This window comes from Phocoena sinus, chromosome 12, assembly GCF_008692025.1.
Source record: "Phocoena sinus isolate mPhoSin1 chromosome 12, mPhoSin1.pri, whole genome shotgun sequence".
NCBI classification, from domain to species: Eukaryota; Metazoa; Chordata; class Mammalia; order Artiodactyla; family Phocoenidae; genus Phocoena; species Phocoena sinus.
The window spans coordinates 19,353,219-19,380,482 of NC_045774.1; the positions used below are offsets into that span (position 1 = coordinate 19,353,219).

At 38.6% G+C, this 27,264-nt stretch overlaps 2 protein-coding genes across 6 annotated transcripts in view; both read left to right on the plus strand.

Moving 5' to 3' along the window:
- Positions 1–7,654: 7,654 nt before the first annotated feature.
- On the plus strand, positions 7,655–26,960 carry FBXO30 (F-box protein 30). 5 transcript variants are annotated; one of them, XM_032650939.1, is made up of 4 exons: positions 7,738–7,870; positions 15,664–15,725; positions 16,081–18,137; positions 21,952–24,496. In XM_032650939.1, exons 3-4 carry the CDS (start codon positions 16,104–16,106, stop codon positions 22,153–22,155), a joined length of 2,238 nt encoding a protein of 745 aa, XP_032506830.1. In that variant the 5' UTR covers positions 7,738–7,870; positions 15,664–15,725; positions 16,081–16,103; the 3' UTR covers positions 22,156–24,496. The 5 variants fall into 5 exon arrangements, with proteins under 5 accessions (XP_032506829.1, XP_032506833.1, XP_032506830.1 ...); XM_032650938.1 differs by lacking the exon at positions 15,664–15,725 and having other exon boundaries at positions 7,655–7,870; positions 21,952–26,960; XM_032650942.1 differs by lacking the exon at positions 15,664–15,725 and having other exon boundaries at positions 7,661–7,748.
- Positions 7,749–27,264, plus strand: part of EPM2A (EPM2A glucan phosphatase, laforin) — a 157,103-nt gene continuing 137,587 nt past the window's right edge. Inside the window, exon 1 of the mRNA XM_032650945.1 lies at positions 7,749–7,870. The gene's annotated coding sequence lies outside the window, so the exon portion shown is untranslated. The remainder of the gene's footprint in view (positions 7,871–27,264) is intronic.

A 27,264-nucleotide genomic window follows, 5' to 3' on the forward strand; every position in this document is an offset into this window, starting at 1 on the left:
CAGCAGGCAAGCAGAATCGGGGCGTGGCTGGTTTAACTCTGGACACAGATTAGGCACCTGAAAAAGATGATGAGGCATCTGAGTTGTGGTGATATAGGCTTTAATGAATGACCTATGTGGGCTTGCGCTAGATCTTTCCATTTCAGGTTGGAAATGAAATTAAGCTTCTGATAAGTGAACTGCAAGTCAATTTAGGGTTAATTTAATTTTCTATGTGTGTTTGTTTTCAACATCTTGTTAATTAAATCACAGTGTGTGGTAGTCAGGTCCTAGACTCAGGTCCTGGCTCACAAATTGATTTTACCGTCCTTTCTACTTACAAAATATGGGTGATATGAAAATCCATAATGCCTTGAGGAACATAAAATGCCAGTGAAGCTAGTTCCAGGACTTCCATGAGAAGGATATCAAGGGTAATTCACTTGAGTTCTTCCTCTGTGTCCAGAAAGTCAATAAAACTTCTATACGGAACAAGACTTGCCCAGCAACGTCAAGGAAAATTTAGGAGGAGGTTGTCAGAATTGTACCCTATGCGGTTCTGATTATACCATACCTTAATGGGCAATTCATAGAAAAAAAGAAACAGATGCAGACCTAGGCTTGGGATTGGGGTGAGAGTCCACAGGTGAAACAAATAGGATATAGATATAAACTTTCAGAGCTAAATTTGGAGGCTTCCACCTCTCTTTTTAATCCTTTCACCATCCTGAGACCCTGAGGCTTTCCTAGTTCCATGTTTCAGACCTTCAACTGTCAATAATCCTTCTAAATAAAGTACTGCCTAGTCCAGGGTTATTTATCTTTTAATAGGTGATTCTAGAAGACCTCATAGTCAAGAAAGAAACACATTGATAATCTGGTGTCCCACCCAGAGGACTTGTCTTTCACACAGCTGTGTAGACCTCAGACTTCCCAACCTTGAAGAAGACAAGAAGACACATTCTCTGTTAGAATCTTGTTTTCTTCAAAGGAGAGTCAGTCCAGAGAGGAATCAGGAGGCCATCTGCCAGACACTAGCTTCAGCTTTGTAAGCTGATAGGAATGGAGAAGACTCTTACCCTTTAATCCTTTGAGTTCTGGAAGAAAGAATTAGAAAGGCCCACTCTTGCTTTCTAGGTCTTACTGTTCTCTCATCTACACTCTGAAAGACATCTAACTCTTCTTTTACTGGGAAAACTCCCCTAAGTCTGCATTTTATCTATCAATCCTTACGTGATAGAACTTTTCCTATTGCAAATCTTTCCTACTTTCCTGCTGACCTACTTGAGTGATCACTAGTATCAACTCACACTTATTGATTTGCTTACACACATCTTCCCTCCAGCCTCATCTTCTATATTCTGAACACATTCTGAATTGTTTGTCTACCTAAAGAGAAATGGAAGTAATCCTGGTTAATTTATTTATTCAGGAAATGTTCTGTCTTAGCAAGATAGATTAACTGGTGTGGTCATTTCAGATATTTCACTGGAGTGGAAGATAATCCATTGACCCTGAGGACCAGCTTGCCTCTGCTCCCAGAAATATGCCAAGGTAGCTGTGGGCAGATGAGGGTCTAGCCTAATGTCATTATGCATCCTCTTTCCTTTATTGTCAGTGTTTAAGGTCAGGCTGTGAAAATTGTTCTGCCATCTAAAAGTACCGAATAATAACAATTTACTACTATTGGGGTAACATAAATGTCATTTAGCGCACATTTATTTAACATCATCTGTATCATAATCCCCTAGGTTCTGGGGGAATAAGCAATACAGACAACATACCGTGCCTCTAGACCATTTGGATTGGTACTCCAAGGCTTACTAGAAGGATTTAGCTATAAATCTTGATGGTAGGACTCACCACCCTTCACAGGCTTACCTCACAGGCTGGCTCAGTTGCTTCTGGGTTTTCCCAGGGAGTTTGTCACATGTGCTCAAGAATAAATCCACTGACGATCTTCTGCACTGGTTCTTCTTCAATGCCCAGTGCCCTCCATGAGGACATGGCCCCCCTGCCCCCCGGTTTCCATAGGTAGCCCTGTCACTCTTAGGTAGTTTCCCCATGGTTGTACACAGGTGGGAATGAATTTTCCTCTGCCCAACATGAGGTCACAATTTGTCATTTGGGCTTGAAGCAGTACAGAAACAGCTCTTTCTGCTTCTGCTGCTATACCTTCCTGGCTAAGATGCCTGAGTTCACCTCTAGAATCTGCCTAAGGAAAAGATGCCTGCCATTATAGAGTGCTCATATGTGCCAGGTATTGTTCCAAGCACTTTACATGGTGAACTCATTTAAGCCTCACAATAGACTATGCTGGGGGTAGGGCTGGGCAGTACTATTATCTTTCCCATCTTAAAGATGGGAAAAGTAAGGTGTAGTATATTAGTCATCTACTGCTACACAACAATTGACCGCAAACTTAGTGGCTTAAAACAATAAATACTATGTCACGTTTCCTATGGGTCAGTGCATGGCTTAGTGGTGCCTCTGCTTCAAGGTCTCTCATACGGCTGCAATCAAGGTGTTGGCTAAGGCTTAGGTCTCATCTGAAGGCCTGACTGGGAAAGGATCTGCTTCTGATCTCCGGTACATAGTCATCGGTAAGATTCAGTTCCTTTGGGACATTGAATTGAGGGCCTCAGTTCCTAGCTGGCTGTTGTCCAGTAGATATCCTCAATTCTATGCCACATGAGCCTCCCTAACAGGATGAATTGTTTCATCAAAGCCAGCAAGGGAGACAGTCTGCCAACAAGACAAAAGTCACAATCTTTTGTAACCTAATTGTGGATGCGATAGCCCAACCCCTTTGATATATTCCATTGGTTAGAAGTGTCCATACTAGGAGACATGAGTCATTGGGGGTCATCTTAGAGTCTGTATGCCACATACAGAGAGGTTAAGTAACTTACTCTCTTAGCCCTTTGGGGCTGCTATAACAAAATACCACAGACTAAGTGAGACGTTTATTTCTCACAATTCTGGAGGCTGGGAAGTGGCAAAATCATGGCACCGGCAGATTCAGTGTCTGGTGAGAGCCCACTTCACTGCACCCTCACTTGGTGGAAGGGGCGAGGAGACGGCTGTAGAGATTCTTTTAGAAGAACAGTAACTTCATTTATGAGAGTTCTGCCTTCATGACTTAATCACACCTTAAAGGCCCTAACACCTAATACCATCACCTTGGGGATTAGGTTTCAATATGTGAATTTGGGTGGGGGACATAAACATTCAATCTATAGCACTTACCCAAGAATGAACAACTAAGAGACAATTGAGTCAAGCTTTTGAGTACAGGAAACCTAGAGCCAAAGGGAAGTGAGACTCAAATGGTTTGGAAATTACGCTACACATAGAAATAAGTATGTAGTTCTTTCATCATCTTTTGGATGAGTCACTAAAATAAGAGTTGCTGAAGATGGAGGCTTTTTTTGTGGTTGTTGATTTTTTTTTTTCCCATACAAGTTTTCAAAAAACATGAAAACACTATGTGACTTGAAAACACTATGTGACTTTAACCCAATTATCTAGATTTCCAGGAGCTTTAAAAAAATAATCAGAAGATGTGGTAACCCTATTTCCTTCATTTTCAGGTTGCAGCAACTATTGACTAGAGCTAATTAACAGCTTAGTAACAGTGTGCTTGTCTGATTCCAACAACTCCCTTTGAGCCCACTTCCTGTTTCTAGCATGCCATTTGGCTGTAGGCATTTGACTTTATTACCATTGCAATTGAATAGAGAGCACAGTAGGCCTGAGCACTGAATAGCTAGCCCATTTATGGGATAAATTAAAACTGGTTTCTCCCATATATCTAATCTATATCAAATTTCTTTGAATAATGTGAGATTTATACATAGAAATTAAATGTCACCCCCAAGATGCGTTGTCAGCTTAACAAAGTTACATATATATTTGTAGACAATTGATATGACAACATCATCTGAGAGAGGGCTACCTGCTTATCTGCTCGTGCACAAACTAGTTCCACCTGAAATATAAATGCAACACCTTAGAGGTACTCAACAGCCTTTTGGGAAATAGAATTGTTCATTTGTTCCTTTATTTGGTCAGTGGACATATAATCTGTATGCTAGGAGCTATATTAATATGTCAGTTATAATAGCTCAAATTGCAAAACATTGAAATTTACATGATTGCTAATATCAACAATGTTCCATAGCAAGTCTCTGGTGTACAGGAACAATACCTGGGTCTTCTACTTGTTCCAAAATTCCAAGCTGCCCTGGTTCAAATTCCCTTGATTATTTATATAAAACTGCAAGGTTGATTTGGGGTTATGAATATTATCCCTGGCAAGCTGTTTCTAAGTTACCATATAATTGTATGTTATTTGTCATATTCTCCATACTCCAAATAAACTATATAGGAAGTATAATTATAGCTATTAGATTCTAAATTCTGGCAATTAGGTGATTCAAACTGGCTCCTTCTCTTTTATAATTCCTTAGGAGCATGTCATAAAAAAGGACTGGTATTCCCCACCGCAGTCCCAGCTGGTAACTCCAATTGTCCCATGATTTCACAGCCATAAATCAGGCTCCATCCTCACACGTGTCTCAGGCCAAGGATGCTTTCTTTAAGTAGCACATGACAAACTTTAGTCCTAACTTGTCTGTTGCTTTGGTCCCTGGGTTACCTGAGTGCAGGCCGGTCTAATTGGGAAAGAAAACCTACTTTAACGGTGGTGCTATTTGCCTGACATTGAAAAAAGGGAAGAGCAATTTGTCTGCTTGTTGAATTTGCTTTATCAACTGAATTTGCATTCTCTGACAACTTCTCTCTCTTACAATCTAGTCTGGTGTCTAGGCTTTGTTTCTCTTGTTATTTTTATCCTTATGGTTTTTACACCTTCTCCAACTTGAAAATAGCCTCTAAAAAAAGCCAGTAGGAGCTAAACCTGTGAGAGATGGTCTGCAGAGTATGATTTGAGGAGATGCAAGGCCCTCCTTTTTTAGGGCAGTTGGTAGGTCAAACCTAATACTGCTCTTTCTTCTTTTTTTACTTTAAATTGCCAGGTTTGCTGTCACTTCTCTCCATGGTTAAGCCACACAGATGATAGCTTTGTTCTAGAAGTCCATGTCAAATACATGCATAGTAGAGAAAAGAGCATATTTGAGGAAATTTGTGATTGCTGCCATTCTTTCTGCTTGTCACTAAACTTTAAGATACATTTTCTTAAAAGTTACCAAGAGAAGATTCTCTGAGGAGTTAGAACATAGGACAGAAAGTGAAAATGGGGATAGGATGAAATGAGAGAAGCATACATTTTATTTGTCTTGGAAGTGACAAATAATCATTAAGCATCTACATTATACAGGAGGTATGCCAGATACTGAGGGGAGATACAAAAATAATGCAAAACATGCTTCCGTGGGTCTGGAGATAACTGTAAGCTGACATACATTTGTGAAGCAGGTAACAGTGGCGTGAAGCACAGGTCAAAGTGCTGAAAATAGGTAGTATGTGCTACAGAAGTCCCTCACAGAAGACATGGGGTTAGAGCTGCACAGTTAACAGGGAGGAAGTTCAGGCATTATTATTACACGAGCACAAATGACCTGGAATCGGATGGTGTATAGTGTTTGATGGAGAAAACATGGAAACTAATCAAGCTAGAATGAGAGATTTACTTCGAGCAGTTGAAGACAGGAGTTGAGAATTTACCCCATGAGCATTAGATAGCCATCATAGATATCTGAATAGAGAAGTGACAAGATGAAATGGATGTCTTAGGAAGAATGTCTTAGGAAGATGTTGGTGGTGGGTTTGAAGTGGGAAGCTCTGGAGGAGGAAAGACTGGTTCGGCAACAGCAGAGGTCCAAATTTGCCTAGGATGGTAACAGGAATAAATGGACAGGACAGGAAGAAAGATTTTTTTTTTAATTGCCTGGACACAAGAAATTATTGAGCTGGAGGGGGCAAAGAAGACTGTGAAGTTTACAGCCTAAATGACTCAGCTTGAGGGAGTGAGAGGGTGATCCCGTGTCAGCTAGGCGACTTAGTAAAGGGGAAAGCCCCAGATTTCAATAAGTATAAACATGGAATCAAGAGATTTTAAAGCTGGAAAGGGCTTCAGAGGTCATCTATGCTAGCCCCTTCATTTGATAGGAGGATGGCTAAGGCACAGGGCAGACGTGTGATTCAATCTAGGACGGTGAACAAAGGAGGACAAGTGTAGCAGCTGGAACCCACGTCTTCTCCTGCAGGGTCATCTGCCTGCTTCACTATCTGTTCTGTCTAGTTCTCTGGACAGTGGCTCTCAAACTCGGGACTAAGGACCAGGGCACATCTGCAGCCAAATTAGGCAAAATAAGAAAAAGAGACTGAATTTTTCAAAAAACTAAAATTATTCTTTTAAAGAACTAACCTTTACTGGGTGATTATGTCCTTGCTTAACAATTGGTGTTACAATCTCCTTTCATTCAGGAAATGAAGCACTAATACGAATGGTACAATCTTTACTGTCTTTTTTAGCACAATTAAAAACTAGTAATTTAAGTTCTTCTTCCAGTTCAAAAAAAAAAAAGTTCTTTAAAATCTAAATGTCTGAGAGCCATTTCTCAGCATGACGAATCATGTGTGATCTCTTTTCCAAGACACACCAGTTGTGGGTAAAAACCTAGTCACACAAAGAATTACGGAACAGTGTTTTCCTGTCTCTGCCCCCGTCGGCAAGGGCAGGACTACAGCCGTCTTCTCTTTATCCTTTTCTTGCCTTAGAACTGGGCAGGAGTCCAGGGATGGACACTGGGGTAGAGGTGAGGGGATGAGGGACACCTACTCCCAGCATTTGGAATCACTGTCCCTTCTGTCCCTTGGCCTTGGACCAAGGCATGGTAGTAGTAGCGGGGAAGTGGACCCCAATTCTTTGATATGGCCCTGTGACATTTCTTCAATCCTTTTGTAAAATATCCTGCAAAATCAGCTTCAAGCCACCTTTCCACTAGATCGCGTTGTCTTTCCCACGTAGACAACCTCCCTGCTGTGGTCTGTGTGGAGGATTACAGTCCCTCAGAGAAGCAGACCTTGGTGGGCTGCCCTGCCAGGGCTCCAGAAAAGATTGGCGACGCCTGAATCCTGTTGGTCTGAGCTCGGTCCCAGGGCAGGTAGAACCTACAAGAATCCGGGCACTGAGTCACGGGACTGGAGCACTTTCGGTAAGCCGGCAGGAAGGCCTGATCATCAAAGATTCAAGGACAGCTGCCCCGTTTTTTCCTAAATGTGACCTAATGAGAAGACCGATGCTCCCAGAGTTAAGGGACTTGGGCTGCTTCTCCTACCATTTAGGGAGTTAAACAAGTCACTCTTCTTGGGCCTGTTCTCCTCATTTCCAAAACTACGTGTCTAGGATTCCTTTCAGGAATACAGCATCCTAAAATCGAACAGGATTTGGTAGACCTGCTGGGCAGGAGCCACGTGGGGTCCGGTGGGAACCCCCTAGGGGGAGGCGCTGAGACCACACTCCTCTGGACCTGACTCTCGGTCACTTCCCTTCCGGGGAGGCGGGGGAGTGTCGGTGGGCGGCGTGCGCGTCCCCGCTGAGCTCGGCGTGAGCGTCTCCTTCGGGCTCGGCGTGCGCGTCTCCGCCCGGCTTGCCACGGGCCCCGGGCCCCGGCCGGGTGGGCGGGGCAGAGCTGGGCGGGGTGGGGAGGACCCACACCGGGCGAGCAGGCCGAGGAGCTGTAGGAGGAGGAGGAGGAGGAAGACAGGGGAGGGAAAAGGCGGCGGCCCGGCTGGGCAGAGAGGCGAGGAGGCGGCGGGTTGCACGGGGGTGTGGGGCGCGGAGCGGCGCCGGGACAGCGGGGAGCAGCCGGGCACGGCGGCCACGGCAGCCAGGGTCTGGGCCGCGGTTCGGCAGGGCCGGCCGGTGAGTGTCGGGGAGGCCCGCCCGGGAGGCCGGCGCCGTCCGGGCTGCGCCGGGGCCAGAGGCGGTGGCCGGGCAGTGCGAGGCCCGCGGCCGGGGCGCAGGCGGCCGTGGGGCCGGCGGGCCGGGCCTGGGGCGGAGCAAACGCGGCCCCGTCCGGGCGCCGAGAGGAAGTCGGCGGTGTGGGCGTCCGCGCCCAGCCCGCTGCCCGGCCCGCCGTGGAGGCCTCCAGCAAATGGCGACCCAGGCCCCGAGGGCCGACCCCAGGGGCACCCGGGCTCGCGTGTCTGTGTGTTGGGGAGGGGTGACGCCGGAGTTAAACTTAGGGAGCCCCAGGAACCTCGAAAACCTGGCTTCTCTTTCCTTTTGCTCTTTAGAAACTTGCTTTGTTTGGGGACAGACGGGTTAAAGTAAGCCTGGGAGGCATCATCAACTGTCTCCACGGGATGAGTGAAGTTGGTAACTTTTCCATTCATGGAAGTGAGAGGATCTTAGTCTTAGCCTCAGTCCCTATTAAAGAGAAACATCCTGATTTTATAGATCGGAGGCGTGTGACCATTTACAAGTTATTTGTGTCCTGTCTCGTGGAAGTGCACTGCTTGGAAGGGGGCCATAGAGTGCACGTTGAATTTAATCTCCTTTGACTATGTTTTTTACACGTGTATTTAGAGAATAGAGACAGAACAGCGTGTTGTTTACCATGGTTCTGGTACTCCATTCCCCTCTCCCTGTGTCTTGTTTTTCTTTCTGAGCCATGTCGTAAGTCTCGGATAAAAGATGCTTGGGAAGGAATTGACCTTTTATTCCAAAATTACTTTGTTGACTGGGATCCAAGATGAAGTTATTTATGGGCATGCTGGTATCAGTGTAGATTAACTTAAAACTGTAGATACAAAACCCCAAGCTTTCTTAGCTTTTCATTTCTATTTGCTACATTTCAATACAGTTTTGTGTCGTTTAGAGACCTAGTAAATTATATTAACAGAATTTTGTATTTGCTCATATTTATTAAGCTTTTCCAAAGTTGTTGACGGGCAGAAGGGAAAAGAGTAGCATAAAATGTAAGATGAGGGTTTTTCTAAGGGTTCAGTTTTTCAGTATGCAGTTTTTGCTGAATCACTGTTCTTTATGCTTAGTCACTGTTTCTTACTACAGAAGTTTAATTGGGGATAATATGGTGTTTTGCTAACTTTTTAAATTGTCAATTTGTTTTTATCTGGTAGTGTAATGCGGTGACATAGCTTTTTTGGGTGTGTGATTCTGGAAATGTTAGTGGGTGGAGTTTTGTGAGTGTTACCAGAGAACCGAAGTTTCCGATATAGGCAAACTTTTATGCATTCCAAGTGTACTGGATATTTAATTTCAATCCAGTATTTCTCTATGGTTAGCATTGGAGACTTTTAAAAAAGTATACAAAGTGTCCTAATAAAATACGCTGTTGAAGAAAAATAATACGTATTTTGAGATAATGTATATAGTTAGAGAGGTGCTTTAAGGTCACCAAAGTAGACCTTTTTAATGTATTTACTGTTTGATATATTACTGAAATGTGAATTTTAATGGCATCAGCCTTATGCTGTTCTGTATGGTTTTTGATAAATCTTTTAACTAAGTTATCATGACTACCATGCTGTGGAATGACATTGTATTTGTAGAATTCATCAATATTAAAGTCATCAGTCAAAAGGCTGTATAAAATATTATTTAATTTCAAATTTATTTTGATGAAATAGGTGGGATTGACCTTGGACTGGTGGTTTTTACACTGTAGATAACTAGATAGTTAAATACAGATGAGCATCTCTTAATTACAGCCCAGTCTGTGAAAATCTTTTACAAAAAGGGTATGTCTTTTTCTTAAGAGTGGGTAATGTTAGCATCAGGTAGTTCCTCATATGATTGCTTTTAATCAGCTTCCTAAGTATAAATGACCTGATGTAAAAGTGATTGTACGTAACGGTTTGTGCATGCGGATGTGGCGGTTGTGTAAAGCGGGGTGCGTCTGTTTTCTGAGGAATGCGTGCTTGTATCTTGCTGGACACACGAATACTATAGCCGACTTTTGTGGAGTATGAGGTTGTTTTCACAGCACAGTAATCACCTCAAGGTCACCTCAAGCTGAGATTCCTTGGAAGCCCATATTCCCCTGTGCCGTGCTGCCCCTTTTAATAAGCTGAGTTCCACCATTTGGGCAGATTATTTTTATCTGAGTCTCAGCTCAAATAGCTTCTGGTATGAATATTAAATATTTATTAATATATGTTATTTTAATTTCTGATGTAAGTCTGCAGTAATTTTGCTTGCTTATTTAGTGGAGAACAATTGCACGTAGTTAGGACTTCCACTTTGGAATAAGCTACCCATGTCCATATTTAGAAATGGAGGAGGTATGTTGTGATTATATCATAAATGGAAGGGTGAAAAGTTGAAAACAAAATTCCATATAATTAGGTCATCATTCTGTAAATAAAAAGTCAGAACCAAAATTTAATAAAAGAATGTATACAGTGTAACCATCAGTAGGGCACTGCTTTGAGTTGGGAGTTTAATGATCTTGGATTTTGATCTTGTCTAGGCACTTCACCCCCCTTTTTTAAACCAGTGAAATAAAACGTCCAACTGAGGTTGTAGATTTATTATGGTTTTTAAAACTGAGTGCACCTGATCAGTAAATCAGCCAGCAGATGTTTGTATTTACTATGCAGTAGCACCTCCAACTATACAAGAAGGATGAGACTTGCTCTGGAGGAATTAAAAGTGATTGCTAAGTATGAAATTTCAGTCCTACTTGTGATTATGGTTAACTAATTGAACAAGTCTGTCTATGGTTCCATTTCAGCCTTACATTGAAGCAACATTTTATTGTCTCAGTGGAATTCTTTTTTATCTAATATCATATTAATTGTAATATTAAGGAAGTAGGCTGACGCCACTTCCTTTTCTGAGCTTCCTTTCCTCACCCTCTATATACTCAGGCAGCTGCATACTTGCAGACACCTCCACCTCTGCTTTTCTTTTTGAATCTAATGCCTCTATAGTCAGTAACCTGTAACCAGACTGCAGGGTTGATTAAGGAATTTAAATAGTGCAACAATATACAGGTAGATGTTTCCTTTTGTGACTTTTATTACTATTATTTTTTAAGATTTTAAAACAATGGAATATTGAAATTAATTTTACTTGATTTACTTTTCCCTTTAATTTGCTTTTTTGATGGACAGTTTAGCTTATTTCCTATAAAATGCCTGGAACATATCACCTAGATACTCAATAAATGTTTGAGTACTTTTGACTTTTTATAGCTGGTACAATGAGGTAATTTTGACTCAATCTGCTTGACTAATTCTAGATTTATAAAATATCTTTTTATGAAGTATGTAGTTTTCCATGAAGTCAAGAATTGTTTTGGAATCCATCTGGTTATTTCTTGTATTATAATAATTTCATTTATTCATGTTTTTTCGATAAGTGAAGCTCTAATTGAGGCACAGTTTTGAATTCAGGGAACACAGGAATGAATGAGACAGAGATGGTGCCTCCTTTGTGGAGCTTATAGTTTTCCCGTGGAGATAGATAGTAAACAGGGTAATGATTTACTTCAAGTTATGACTAGTATTACCAAGGAAAAATGCAGTGTGTAATGAGCACATAAGTATAATACGGAATCCATACCATACCTTGCCTTTGGGTATGTGGAAAAGTGACATTTAAGCTGATAAAGATTTGAGGTAACAGTTGGGGAAGTAAAGGAGTGTGTAAAGTATGTGTGTCTGTCTGTCTCTTGGAGGCAGAGGCAGACATTAAGAACAGCCTGAAAAGCTGTGTTGAATATTTGGGTGACTTGATTTAGCATATTTAAAATCGTGCTGATTTGCAGTGCTTTATTTATTTATCGCCTTATGTATTGTAATGAATTTGGAAAAATAAAGGAATTCTTTTTTGAGGGCAATATCTTTCTGTCTAGAAATAGCCTTAAATGACAAAGTCTCATTTCATTGTATGTGAAAATGCCATGCCTTAAATTGTTTTTATGGATTGCTTGTCAGCCACAGATTATGAGTTGGCCTAGAATTTCTGTTAGAGAAAATTGAAACTATTGTAAAACATTTAATCTTTTACAGTATTTTCTAGTCTAATGAAACTTTTTCCAGTCATTCAACTTTAAGTGTAAATAGATATGTTATTTGGAACGTTAAGATTCTTTTTCAAGAGAGTTTATTTTAAAAAAGTTAATACTGAGGAGTTTTAAATTAAGCTCGTCTTGACCTTGAAGCCTCAGTTTTAGCAACAAGTTTTCTGCTGGACCTGCTGTGTCACTGTTCAGCTGATAAATCAGGGATTGACATTTTAAACCCGTTTCATAGGATTTGTGAGCAATTGTGCAATACTTTTTGGAGGCATATTTAATTTGATAATAGCGATCTTGAAAGAGGGTGGATCTGGAACTTTTAAATTCTGAAACAGTACCCCAGAATACTTTTTGGGTATTGTCTACTGCATTTTAAAAAGACTTATTTCTTAATATATTTAATTGTAAAATGGACTTAAACTTGATTCCTTCTTTGTATAGCTGTTTTGAGAATGGTTAAATTTGTACTATTTCATATGTTTATACTGAGCGTTATAAATGTAAGTTATTTTTAAAATAATTTAAAACTCTTATGTTCAAAGCAAAGTAATGTGCTATTATAATTAGAAAGGACCAAAAAGACTCTCTTGACCACAAGGGTGATTAAGTGTTGGAATAAACTACAAACAAAGTTGTGTAACCTCCATTCCTCAAATACCATCTTAAAATTGGATCACCAAGTTACTGAAGTGCTGTCTTATTTTCTTAAACTTTATAAGCATATCTGTTATCGTCCATATGTATTGATGAGATATAGATTTCAATCCTAGCTCTGCCACTTACTAGGTAGATGACCTTGGGTAAGTCACCTACCCTCTGTGTACCTCAGTTTTCTCTGGGTTGTTATGAAGATTAAGTGACATTGACATGATTCTACAAAGAAGGATAAAGTAGGGACATAGTGTTCCATTTTCCTTGAAGTCTACTTCAGTAAATAATAAATGTTGTGGACTCATTGCTGTGGATGCTTTTATTTTTATTATTATTTAATCATTTCTTTTATTCAGAGGGGGAATAGTGTGGAAGAGGGTATTTATTTTGAATCTTGAGAGCCCTCTACTTCTATTTACCTTTCAGAGTTGTTGCTGTTTTGCATTTAACTCAGTTGTTTGTAACAGTTGCTATTTTAAACACTTTTGAATTAAGCATGTTTTGAGATGTGTTCTGCCTGGTATAATCATGTGATGTGCATGTAACATAAGGTGTTCCTACTAGTTCTGAGAGCCTTGGTCACTTCTGTTGGAACTGCTTGTGTTTTTAGGTTTCTCTGTTAGTAACAGTCACGTTTATAACCTTCAGCATGTGAGATGAACTCAGTCTAGTTGTAAAGTAAGAAAGCTACAGCTGTTTTCACAATCTAATCACCCAGTAAAATTTGTCTTAATTCTTATTAAAGTTTCTCTTTGCTTAACTTACAAATGTCATCATTAGTCTGTCATTTCTTCTATTTTAACCCTTTTTAGCATGTCTATCTTCAATTTATAGGTTCTGTCTTTAGCTTTAAAATTTATAGGGATAAGCATTCAGAAGTATTTAACTCATTTGTAATTTTTAAACACAGTTTTAAAATGTAGTTTTGTTGTTAAGTGTGTACCTTGTTTTTTTCTGTCCCTGGCATCAGTTCACACCATAATATCAACTCAGAACTTTTCTACTTAATCAGCAAAGCTCTGTCAATAATAGACTTTTGCTGTTTGAGTTTGAGGAAAATCAAGCCTGGACTGGAGAAAAAGAAATAGCAATTTGGGGAATGATTAGTTTACATTAGCCACCTAGAAGTAAGATAGAATTAATGGAAGAGAATATGTGAGAGAACTAGCAAGGCTTTATGCACTAAAGTGAAGAAAAATAGGCTAAGAATCGGCTTCTTATCCAGAAAATTATTATTAATTTAATTTGGAAAAATTTTAGGTGAGTTGCCTGTGCCATATACACCTAGAGATATATCATAAATAAGTAGCTGTAGAGATCTGAAGTTTGGAAGAGGGATCTGGGCAGGAGGTATAGATGAGTTTTTAGCATATAAGTGGTAATGAAGCTTTTGAGAAATTGGGAGGATGTATAGAATGAACCAGAAATGACATGGATCCCTGAAGAAGAGTAATATTTTAGAAGAAAAGATTAAGGAATAACCAAAGAGGTAGGGGGAACACCAGGGAAATGTGAGACCATAAAAACTAAAGAAAGATAGTAGTTCAGAAAGGAGGAATTAGTCAACAAAATGATATAATGGCTAAGGAAGATGAGGTCTGGAAAAAATGCCCTTTGGATTTAGCATTGAGGATCTACATAGAGCGGTTTTAATGAGTGGTGGTAAAAGTAAACACACATTAGAGGGCTGAAGAGTATATGGGAAGTTAACGGGGTTTGTTTGTTGTTTTTCTTTTTTTTTTTTTTTTTTTTTTTTTTATGCGTTACGCGGGCCTCTCACTGTTGTGGCCTCTCCCGTTGCGGAGGACAGGCTCCGGACGCGCAGGCTCAGCGGCCATGGCTCACGGGCCCAGCCGCTCCGCGGCATGTGGGATCTTCCCAGACCGGGGCACGAACCCGTGTCCCCTGCATCGGCAGGCGGACTCCCAACCACTGCGCCACCAGGGAAGCCCTGTTGTTTTTCTTTTGAAAGCTTGACTGAAAAGGAAAAAAAACAGCAAAAGGGGGATATTGCTTTATTATACATGTTTTTAAAGATGAAATAGTCTTTTAAGTTTTTGCTGCTAATAGGAACAAGCCAATAAAGAAGTTGAAGATTATAGAAATAAGACATTGAATAGGCTAAGTAATTATAAGTAAATCAGTGCATTGTGCCAATACTTTCTCTTTTTTTGTATAAAATTTTTCTTGCTAAAAGCAGGAAAGAACATTAGTTATCTGTAACCCTCTTGTGTTATTTTGTGGGTACTATTTCTGTGCTTAAAATCCTCAGCGGTTTCTAACTGCTTAAAAGTCTGAACTCCTTAGAGTAGCGTATAACACACTTTCCATAACTTTCCTTATTCCTGTCCCACCTCATCTCTCACAGCTACTTTGCATTTCACCTTGTGATCCAGAAATACTGGGAAACTTGAGGTTCCCTCAACATGTTTTGTGAATTTTTGCTTTTCTGTATTTGCAAATGCTGTTACTTCTGCATTGAATGCCTCTCTTCGTTTCTAACCCTACCCTCCTGCGCTTAAGACTTCTCATCTTTCAAGACTACTGTGAACTCTTCTCTACCCCCCACCCATACTGATTTTCTCTGTCATATTGATCATATAAAAATGTGACATGATTTTACTTTCATCTCTGACCTCCTGCTGAAGCTCCTTGAGAGGAGGCACCATGTCTTCTAATCTTCACGTTGCCATACCAAACACAGAGTCTGGTACATGGCAGTTAAACAATAAATAGGTGTTGAATGAATGAATGGAAACTGTGGCCCTCAGAAGTAAGTGATTCGTCCACTGCCACAGAAGTGGAGCTAGAGCTTATATTTTTTGGATAAATGCCCTCTTTGTTTTAATTAAGGCTTACTCTTTATTTGTTGTAAAATTTATTAAGGCGTAGGTAGAAAGAGAGGTCGGTAGATGAAATCATACATCAATTTATGTATTTGGAGGGAATATTAAAGAAAACATCTAATCAGGTTTTAGTTAAGTATATTCATGAAATTCAGATTATTCTCTTTTAGGAATGTGATGAGGTCTCTGCAATGTGGAGTGCATCATAACCAGTTTAGTTAAAATTAAAAAGGTAAAAGCTGGAGCATTCTCTGAAACCTAAAGTTCAATATTCATTAACTGGTTTTTGGCATTAATTTATATACTATACAATATACTAGAATTTAAGTATTATATTGAAATGTTTGGCCTGTTGGGCAGATTGTTATATGGTACATAAAAATGAACTTTTGACTTACTTCTTGAATTAAAGTGCTTAAGCTGTTTCAAGATGGATTGATTATATGTCAAATAAACTTGTTAAATGTTTATTTTATATATTTCATCCTCATATAAGCCAATAAACCTTCATGATTTGATGTTTTTCCTTAAAAGTTTTTAAAAAGCGACCACTTTTTGCCTAACTTGTTCTTTCTTTTCCATCTCAGTAACTAGAGCTGGACTGGCCATTATGGAGGAGGGGCTGCAGCACTCTCACTGCGTGAATTGTGTCAGTAGACGGTGTATGACCAGACCAGAGCCTGGGATTTCCTGTGACTTGATAGGTTGTCCATTGGTTTGTGGAGCAGTTTTCCATTCTTGTAAAGCTGATGAGCATCGACTTTTATGTCCATTGGAACGAGTGCCTTGCTTAAATAGTGACTTTGGATGTCCATTTACAATGGCTCGAAATAAAGTTGCCGAACATCTAGAAATGTGTCCTGCAAGTGTGGTGTGCTGTACTATGGAGTGGAACCGATGGCCAGTTAGTTATGCAGACCGGAAATCATATGAAAATCTAAGCAGAGATGTTGATGAAGTGGCACAATTAGATATGGCCTTGGCCCTTCAAGACCAAAGGATGCTCTTAGAGTCTCTCAAAGTAGCCACCATGATGTCAAAAGCAACTGATAAAGTATCAGAATCTAGAGAACAGATCTCAGTTAAATCAAGTGTCCCAGAAATACCACATACTAATGGTTTGGTGTCTGTTGATGAAGACTCTTATGGTGCACTTTATCAAGCTACTGTTGAAACAACCAGAAGTTTGGCTGTTGCTTTAGATATCCTGAATACCGCCACAAGAGACGTTGGCATGTTAAGTACGAGTCTTTGCGCTTCCCCAAATGAAATGAAAGAAGAAGAAAATGCCAGAGAAAGCTTACAGAACAGAAACTTGAAAGACCAGGACCATCTTTATGAGGATGAGATAGGAGCAGTAGGTGGGATTGACCATAATGACACAAGTCAGAATGCCCAGTCTGAACAAAATGGTTCAAGTGATTTATTATGTGACTTGGATGCCAGTTCCTATGGCACTTCTGCTCTTTGTAATGGCTTTCCTTTGGAAAAGATATGTACACAGGTCATTGAGCAGAATCAGAATTTACATAGTGACTCAAAACAAAGTAACTTAACAAATAGAGAATGTGTAGCATCAGATGGCCCTTCAGAACCTTCTAGTTCACTTTCAGTAGCAGCACAAGTTAGGGAAGTAATACCATCTAATGCTTTGCCTAATGGCACAGTTCAGCATATCCTCATGCCAGATGATGATGAAGACTTGTGTTGGAAAAAAGTAGACTTAGGGGACCTAAGGAATGTGGATGTCTTATCTTTCAGTCATCCTCCTTCATTCACATTTCTTTCTAATTCATGTTGGTCTAAACCAAAGGAAGATAAAGCAGTAGACACATCAGATTTGGAAGTTGCAGAAGATCCAATGGGTCTCCAAGGAATAGATCTAATCACAGCAGCATTACTGTTTTGTCTAGGAGATTCTCCAGGTGGGAGGGGTATATCTGATAGTCGCATGGTTGATGTTTATCACATCGACTTTGGGACTCAGACTTTTTCACTTCCGTCTGCCATATTAGCTACAAATACAATGGTTGGGGAAATAGCTTCAGCTTCAGCTTGTGATCATGCCAACCCGCAGCTTTCAAATCCAAGTCCTTTTCAGACACTTGGGCTGGATTTAGTATTGGAATGTGTCGCTAGGTACCAACCCAAGCAGCGTCCAATGTTTACATTTGTTTGTGGACAGTTATTTAGAAGAAAAGAATTTTCATCGCATTTTAAGAACGTGCATGGTGACATTCATGCTGGACTCAATGGCTGGATGGAACAGAGGTGCCCTTTAGCATATTATGGTTGTACCTATTCTCAGCGTAGATTTTGTCCATCAACACAAGGAGCAAAGATTATACATGACCGCCATTTGAGGTCATTTGGAGTTCAGCCATCTGTATCTACAGTGTTAGTGGAGCCTGCTAGAAACTGTGTGTTGGGATTACATAGTGACCATCTAAGTGGTCTTCCTTTTGAAGTCCTGCAACATATTGCAGGCTTTCTTGATGGCTTCAGTTTATGCCAGCTCTCGTGTGTATCCAAGTTAATGAGGGATGTGTGTGGCAGTCTTCTTCAGTCTCGTGGAATGGTCATACTGCAGTGGGGGAAAAGGAAGTATCCGGAAGGAAATTCATCATGGCAGATAAAAGAAAAGGTTGGTTTAATTTAATTGTATCAGTCCCTTATTTGACATATAATAGGCACTTAATAATGTTGTTGCTGAATTAATAAAATTAACCTTGTTGCAAAATTGACTATCCTTAAAACTTAATAATTCAGTATGATGACAAACCTTTTTATAATGATAATGAAAGCAAGAATAGTTAGAATTGTTAGTCATAATCACATATTTACTGCAGACATCCTAGAACTAGATTCTGATGTCATACGACAGAGGCCACTTCCAGTTCTTCAGTTGAGGGGTTCTGTACCTAGTTACTTCTTCTGTAACAGCTCCCTTTGCTTGAGTCCATGTTAGCCACCTTCTAATTTGGGCTCCATCTGAAACATTTTCACCATAGGACAATGGAGGAAGCAAGGAGAAGGTTTTTTACTGCTTGCAATTGGCAGTTTTGGTCCATTCTTAGCAATTTCTTTCTTAGAACTTGGTTATTACAGGGAGAACTTAAATAAGGAGACATGAAAAAAAATCTACTCCTAGTAAGTGACCAGTGGAGTATTTGGGGTATAGAGAATGTAAATGGATGGATGTGGAAATGTGTTAGGCTGAGGTGAGATAAGGGCAGTAGGATTTGATACTGTTGACTCTGCGTTTAGTACAGTACAAGGGAGTGTTGCAGGTTGGAAGCTTGAGCTGGAGATTGGGAACAAATCCTGGCTCCACCATTTTCCTCCTGTGATATCTTACTTTTGCCCAGCTTCTGTTTGAGGTACTATCCAATAGAAACTAGAAGGCATTACAAATACCTTTGATTGAAGGCGTTTTTTCATTTTAGAACATTTATAATATGAAACTTTGATTTTATAAAGTAGAAAAAAATTTGATAAACTTCACATTGGTTGAACAGGGTTCACATTTCTGGCTACTTTGTTTTTACCACCCTTAGGTTTTCTCTTATTTCCACTCATTGCTCCAGTTTTTCAGAATTCTGCGTCTGCTTTTGTGTTCTCCTGAAGCTTTGACCAGTAAATGAGCACGCTAATTATTTTATGTAGAAAATTTCATACTTGCTGCATATATGTGGGTATGTGTGTATTTTCATTTTCTACATGATTTGGTGTCCTTCTGCCATTTGGGATGAGACACTCAGAGCATGGCCCGTTTTTGTCCTTGCCCCCCCCCCCAGTATTGACCTATGAGGTAAAATATTTTCTGGGGGTTTTATTGCTGCAGAAAACCTCATCTACTCTTGGAGTTTGAATTGCCATCATTTATTCAAATAACGTGTGTATATCCTGGCCATTTTCTCCTCTGAACTCCAATCCATTATATACAAGCATCTACTGGACATCTGCACTTGATTATGTCACAGCTTCAGCGAACTCAACAGGTCCAACCTACTCCACTTTTCTACCCCTCTTAATCTCAGAAAATGGCATTTTCATCTCTGAAGCTGCCTAAACTAGGAATTTGGGAGTTAAGGTTGACCCCTTTTTTCCCCCCTTTATTTCCATATCCAGATAATCACAAAGTCCTGTTGTCTCCCCTTCTTCATAACCTCTCAGGTTTGCTTACTGTTTCTACTGCGGTTTCCCTAGTTAGTCCCGCCTGTAGTTGTCTCCTGGGTTCCTACAGTAGCCTCTTCCTTACTGGGTTTCTGTTTCCAGCTGAGTCCCTCTCCAACATATTCTCTATAGAAGAGGTAGAGTAATAAATAATTTCTTAAATACGGTTCTTATGCTGTAGTGCTTGAAAACTTCTTAAATGTCCATCCATTGCCCTGGGGTAGAGGCAGACTCCTTAATGAAACATTTAAGACTTTTCATAATCTTGTCCTCACTTACCTCTTCAGTTTCCTTTTGTCACTTTATATTCCAGCCATGGAATTTATTTAGAGTTGGCTGATGTTTTCTTCTTGCTTTAAGGTGTTTGAGTACACTGTCCCTGATACCTATATTTGAACACTTGAGATGTTCTAGGCAATGTGTACTTTACTTTCGTTAATGTATTTAATCTACTGTCCCTATTTCATGGATGAAGAAACTGTGGTTTAGAGAGGTTAAGTAACTTGTCCAGTTGGTGGATTCAGACCCTGGGAACCTGTTTCTGGAGGTTGTGATCATTATCTCATTGCTATATCCTGTTTACTCTTCAGATCTTACTTTGTCAAGAAAGCCTACTCCGACCCTGTTGAAGCCCTTAGGGAGGTGCACTGCTCTGTGTTCTCCTGGTGTTCTATTATGTACCTCCTACTCTATATACCCATACTGAAGCACTGACCATGCTGTTTGGAAATTCACTGACGACTTGTCAGTTTCTTTCATTAGACTGTAAGTTCATTGAGAAGTGAGACTCTCTGGGAACCAAAGTATTAACTGCTTTGCATAGCACCTCACATATAGCAGGCACTAAGTAAATACTTGATGTATACTTGGATGCAAAATTGGCCCATGACTAAGAAACCTTGTCATCAGGAGATGGGAGCTGTCCATTTTTTCCTGAGTTTGTTTCACCAGACTCTTGACTATGTGGAAGTAGGGAAACTGTCTGCCACCATTGAATCTTTCAGCAAATTCATTCTGTGAAGCTTAACAAAAACTCCTAATTCTTAGTATAGTTTTGTGGTTATGGGGAATTGTAATCTATAATGTCTATTGTTAGCTGCTGTCCGGGCCTTCACTGACATCTGGGAAATGACTCTATGCAGGGTAATTGATATCAACTTAAGAAGTATAGCGATTAAGTACCTTATGTGCTGAACTATTCTACTGCTGGCTGAAAAATAATTGTGTTCAGAATTTGAAGGCATCTGGCCACCCCAGAATTCATAGCATTCTTTTCTGAGAAGCTCTAATGAGTGCTGAGGGCATCTCTCAAGTTCACAGCTGCTTTCTAGAGTATCTTCTGTTTGCCACGGGTTCAGTGTTCTCTAGACATTTGCTTGTTGATTAGCTTAGCTAGGATGCCTGGGCCTGTCTTGCTTGTTACCCATGTTCAGGTAACTTTATATTTTCAAATTGTAAAGATGAGAGGGGGCCACAACAGTCATTGCTGGACCTATAAGGTGACAGTGCTTCAGGGCTTGGAGCTGCTGAGTGGGCAAAAGGGAAAGTAGTTCTTATTTTTACCAAAACAGGGATGGCATATAAATACTTTTCCCAGAAATGTATTTTACAATGATATGGAATTAAAAAATGATTCATTTTAAAAAAAGCTCTATAAAAATTTCCAGAAACGTTGAACAAATTGAAGCACTTGTGTTCCTCGTTATTACTAAGTGCGTTTACTACTTATAAATAATGAAAAGAAAAAGTACCTTGGCACAAAATATTCTAGAGTATTTTTTAGTTTACTTCATATGGTGTAACAGGAATGGGAGAAAAACTTGGAGAAAAAAATAACACTTGTATTGTCAATATCTCCAGACTATGGATAGGTCTATATATATATATAGAGAGAGAGAGAGAGAGAGAGACATTTGGATAGGATGAAAGCCTGGTGTACAATATGCAGTATTTTAGGAAGTAGCTCTGAATATTTTATAAAAATTGCTTAATAAGTAAGCCAGGTTGGATGTGATTTTCAATGTTGAGCTTTGTCTTTTGTTTTCTTTTTGGTTATTATATTTATTGAAGTTATAATGTCATAGGAATGATTTATCTTACAAATATTTGATAAACAGATTTGTACCCAAATGGATTACTACTTCCAGTTTTGTAGCTAACTACTTGAAACTTTATATTAGATATTTCTCTTAACAGTTAGAAATGTGTGCAGTTAGAGCAAGAATTATGTTTTGATTCTTGTAAGTTGACTTGTTTAAATCTGAAGTAGAATTTTCTTCTAGGTATGGCGATTCAGTACTGCATTTTGTTCTGTCAATGAATGGAAATTTGCTGACATCCTAAGCATGGCTGACCACTTGAAGAAATGCAGTTACAATATTGTAGAGAAACGGGAGGAAGCAATCCCATTGCCGTGTATGTGTGTGACACGAGAACTCACTAAAGAAGGACGTTCACTTCGCTCAGTTTTAAAACCTGTACTTTAAATACTATAATTCCACTTGCACATACATGCAAGCACCTAGTATAATTTCTTGGTAATATGTGACACTTTATTAATGTATTAAAGATTACAGCTAGCTAAATTCATTGTCACTATGTATATAATGTTTTGAAGTGACCTATATTTTTATAAAGTACTGTTTAGTTGGAAAAAAGTTGCCTTAATGTTTGAAATGTGTGAATGTTTTGGAACTTGCTGGACAGGGTGATTTAATTTTTAGCTACGTAATTTTCAGAATTAGTATTTTTAGTGGTGTGCATATTTTGGTTCTTACATTTTTTGCTTCTTAAATAACAAGATCCCGACCAAACAATTTATTCCTCATTTTCCGTGGGTTATAACCTATGCATTCAGAAATCAAAACTTTGATTCTAATTTTTACATCACAGGCTTTTCAGATTCAGAAAACATTCAATTGCTTAAACACTGCATAAGACCATTATAAAGTTTTTATTTTCTAGTTCTCCCCTTACATAATTGTTGATATGTAGATGATCTCTAATATATACATAATATTTAAAATCATGAGTAATGTTGATAGTGCCATTTATCATGTTTTAAAAATAGTCCACAAAAATGTTTTCACCTTACATATTTACAACTCTCATACAGAGAGTTGACCATATGCAGCTATTTTTGGTTAGATGCCACATCCAGAGACTCATGGCAGTGTGTTATGTGACAGGTTAAAGGAAAATCAACAAAAGAGCCCTGTGAATTTACTTTAATTTGAAACTGTATATGGTATTATATGCTAGGTATTTGATATTTGGAGAGAAGAAAATACAGTTGGCCCTTCATATCTGCAGGTTCCAAATCCATGGATTCAACCAAAGGATGGAAAATATTTGAAAAAAAAATTCCATGAAATTTCAAAAAGCAAAACTTGAATTTGCCACTCATCTTCAACTATTTATATGGCACTTACATTATATTTACAATTACTTACATAGCATTTATATTGCATTAGGTACTATAAATAATCTAGAGATGATTTCCAGTATATGGGAAGTATGCGTAGGTTATGTGCAAACACTATGCCATTTTATGTAAGGGACTTGAACATCTGTGACTTTTGGGACCGTAGCAGGGTCCTGGAACGAATCTTCTGCAGATCCTGAGAGATGACTGTATACCTCATCTTAAGTTTGAATTGGGCATATTCCGTGAATAAATTTCAGATATTCAGAATGCAAAGGGCTTAACTTTTTATCACAGGTGTTTAAAATTTTTGCCTTTTGATGTTTATAAAAATCACAATTATGTTGTTTTAAGACATTTTAAAATGTGACACTTGGTATCTTTGTAAGATGACAATCATGAAATGCAGAAACCTTTGCAGGTTAATATTCCGTAGACTTCTCTACCAAGAAAGTAAGAATTGCATCTTTGTGTAAAACCAAAATACAACAGAAAGATATTCAAAGACCTATTCTTGAGGTATTTTATTATAGTTTTCAAATTGATTTATACTGTTATTAACCTGATGTGGTCAGTTTAGAAAAATGAGTATATCAGTATTAAGAAATAGATTGCAAAGATGGAGATTTGTACTTAAATAATTTAGGTAACTTGTGGCATTTGGTAGTCTGAAATGGTTACAAGTTACTTTGCTAAAAAAACTTCAAAACTATTTTGTCTTCTTTTCCTACATTTGTCCCTGAGAATGCTCTGTTAACTAGGTTCTTGATTCCCATGTATGGCAATCGGGCAGGGCAGAGCCCTTCCTTGGGCATTACAAAAGAATTCTGAATTGCTTTAAGACTTGTTTTGGTTGGATCAAGGCCTCATTACAGTTGAAAAGTACAGCATTAAAGACTAATCAGTTGTTTTGCCTCACCTGTCATTTTAATTAGAAGAATATTTATTTCTTAGTGCTTAAACCAACTATTTCAACTGTGAGATTTGAATTACATAACCAGTCTCTTTCTGTGAAAAAGTCAGAAATAAGATATCAAATACTATAGAATATAACTCTGCCTTTTAAAGTTTTGCTGAAGAATGTGTCTGGTTAGGATAGCACAAACATTAACTTTTTGTTTTATGGTTGTGCTTTTTTAAAATCCTTGTTTTTTAAGTTTAGACTCCATGTTTCCACACTGGATCATGAGATATTTAACATTTTCTACCTTTTATTTCTTTTACACGTCTTTGGCTGTTTTCTTTTTTGTTTATGCCACCATACTATTTTGTTAAAATGTTTTCTTTGTGCAGCATTTGTTCAAATTCTAATAAAATTAATATTTTCCTTTATATGGCTCAGTAACTTAAAAAGAAAAAACTTATATTTAAATAAAATTTTAATCCTTGCTTGACAAATTCCAAACATAGTCATATTGTTTCTGTAGTGGGGATTTTCTGTGTGTTGCAGGAGTTGCTTGTTGATTGTCATTGCTCACCCATGTTTTACTGGTGAACATTAACTTTTTTTTTAATATAGAAAACTCATCAGTTAGCTTTCTCTGCCCCTTCAGTGTCTTCTTGAAAGTAGTCCCACCTCGGGGTATTGAAAGGCTGAAGAGTTTCTGGCAATATTATTTTTCTAAAACTTTTAATGGGAACAATCTATCTAACCTTTTAAGCATGAAAAGGTTTGTGTTTTGGCCAAGTAAGTTGTCATTTGAGAAGCCTTTGTTGATACTTTAGTCTTTGCTAACCAGCAAGATAAAGGGCAGGTATTAGGAAGGAGGGAAATATCTGAATTCACTTTTCTCCTCTGCCTTTTTCCCCAGAACTGCCTGTTAGCTTAATCTCAATGCCCACCGCCCCCCCACCCCACCCCCACCACCCTATCTGTCTCTCTCTCTCTCTCTCTCTCTCTCTCTCTCCCTCTCCCCTCTCTTTCTGTAGCTTCTGAGAATCACAGTTCACTTAGAGTAGTGGTTCCCAAAGTGTGGTCCCTGGACCGTCAGCGTCATCTGGGAATTTGTTAGAAATGCAAATTCTTGTGCCCCTTCACAGACTTAGAGAATCAGAAACTATGGGGTGGGAACAAGCAGTCTGTTAACAAAGGCCTCCCCAAGTGATTCTGATGCATGGTAAAGCATGAAAATTTAGAGGAAAGCCTGGGACTATTGCCAGCTCTTCTGAATGATGTGTTACTGGGACAGATATATGTGTGCATGTAGCTACATGTATGATCCAAAATTAAGAGTAATAGTAATTTATTAGTATTACTTAAATGATCAAATTTAATGATATGTGTTGTCTCAATGTTACAGCCATATGACAAAATACATTAGGTACCATGGTTGTTGGACATTCTTCTAAAAAGCTAGTATTTACTAGTAAATTTAGTATTGCACTCGTGTTTCTTCTGGTCAAGGTTAATTGCAGATTGTTCATTAGCACTGACATTTAGCCTAGTCATCATTCATTCTCTTGTTGAGTGGTTGCAGAATCATGTGAACATATTAGATTTCTAGGATAGAGTCTAGGTAAAACGATACTGGATTAAGTTCTACAAGAATTCTGTAGGAATTCTTTCAACACTGTCAATAAGAGGTATTAAAGATTGGGTTTCTGGTTTATCAGTAGTATAGAATCTTTTTTGGTCTTTGACCCTGTGCTACATGTCCCAACAATGTTGTTGCTATTATTAACTAACCCTTAACATTGGAATCCTTGAAGATATGTTAGTTTATACTGCCATATTAATAGCAGGTTTTTAATCTCTGGCAATTTGAAGGTAGGTTTTGGTGTTCAGAAGCAAAACAGATTTCATGTTTTGCATCCCCAACCTAAAAAGACATGGAGCTTATTTATTTTAAAAATTTTCTAAGGAATAGTTATACAAACATTAAAAAATATGTTTGTTTCATGCATGACATTGGAAAGTGATAAAATTGACACCTGCAGAGGTGGGTGTTTAGAATTACAGTAGAAAGAAAGCGATTGGCCTTCGTTCTCTCAAAAGGCTGGATAAAGCCTTCTGATGGAAATAATTTCTCTGATGTGTGTTTGGCTGGTTATCTAAATATAGCTCTTAGTAGTCTTAACATGCTTGTGAGGCCTAGAAAGCAAGAGTGTATTAGTGATAACCTTTAAAGAAAATTAATCAGTGACTCATCCACTGTGTTTAAAGTAATTCAGTGATGGGTTTTTTAGGATTTGATCTAAATCTGATTTCCAAACAAAAAAGTTCAAGATGTACAAGTAAAGGCTAATGCTTGTAAACTCCGTTTTAAATGAAATAAGGGGAGAGGAAGAATGGTTTCTTTTAAAGTCACCTTTTTCACAAATTTCCTTGATTTAAAAGATCAAAGTAAGTTTTAAGTTTCCATTGTATGGATGAAAAAACCTAGGTACTCAAAGTTTAAGTACCGATGAGTGTTTTGGACACAGTTCACTTTTCTTTACAAATGCAGAAAGAGAAGGGAAGTTTAGATGTAGGGAAATTATTTTGGAAAATATTGTTGCCTAGAATATTTGATTACTAATAAGTGTTTTGGAAAGAGTTATTGGGTAATACCAAAAGGAGACAAAGTAGAAATTAAGTACCATACGCTGTTCTGAAAATCCTTTGTAAAAATAGGAACTTTTGTTGAAGTTTTACAAGTATTTTATTGCATCTGTGATTGGTAAAATCTATAAATGTATTGCATGTGTTATCTCCATGAATCGGCCAAGTAGATTTTAATACATCTTGAGATATACTAATGGAGATACATCTCGAAGTGCTGTTTTACCTTAGAACATTTCAAAACTGACATCTTGTATTCAGAATGTTTGACGTTCCAATGTATTATGTGGGGAGTAACTTTTCATTAATAAACTACAAAGAAATGAGTTACAAGGATGATTCATAAACTATAGAAATACAGTAAAAACTCATTGATATGAATCTCCTGTTTTATAATTTTTTATCTTTGATGTACTGTACTGAAGCATCTGTTACTTACTATGAAGAGCATTTCTGAAGCAAACTGACAACAGAAACAAGGGAAATCTGTTTCCTTTTCACTAACACCAGTAAAATTGTAAGCATCCCCCAGATCATATTATTAACCAATTTGCATGCAAATATGATAGGAAAGGAACTACATGGGTAGCTCTAGTGGTGGTAATAGTGTGTGTGTTTGAAAGTAATATA

Excerpts from the sequence above, each read along its gene's own strand:
- FBXO30 (XM_032650938.1), top strand. The coding sequence starts at position 16,104 with ATGGAGGAGGGGCTGCAGCACTCTCACTGCGTGAATTGTGTCAGTAGA. Across the intron at positions 18,138-21,951 it reads CATGGCAGATAAAAGAAAAG|GTATGGCGATTCAGTACTGC; the intron begins GTTGGTTTAATT and ends ATTTTCTTCTAG.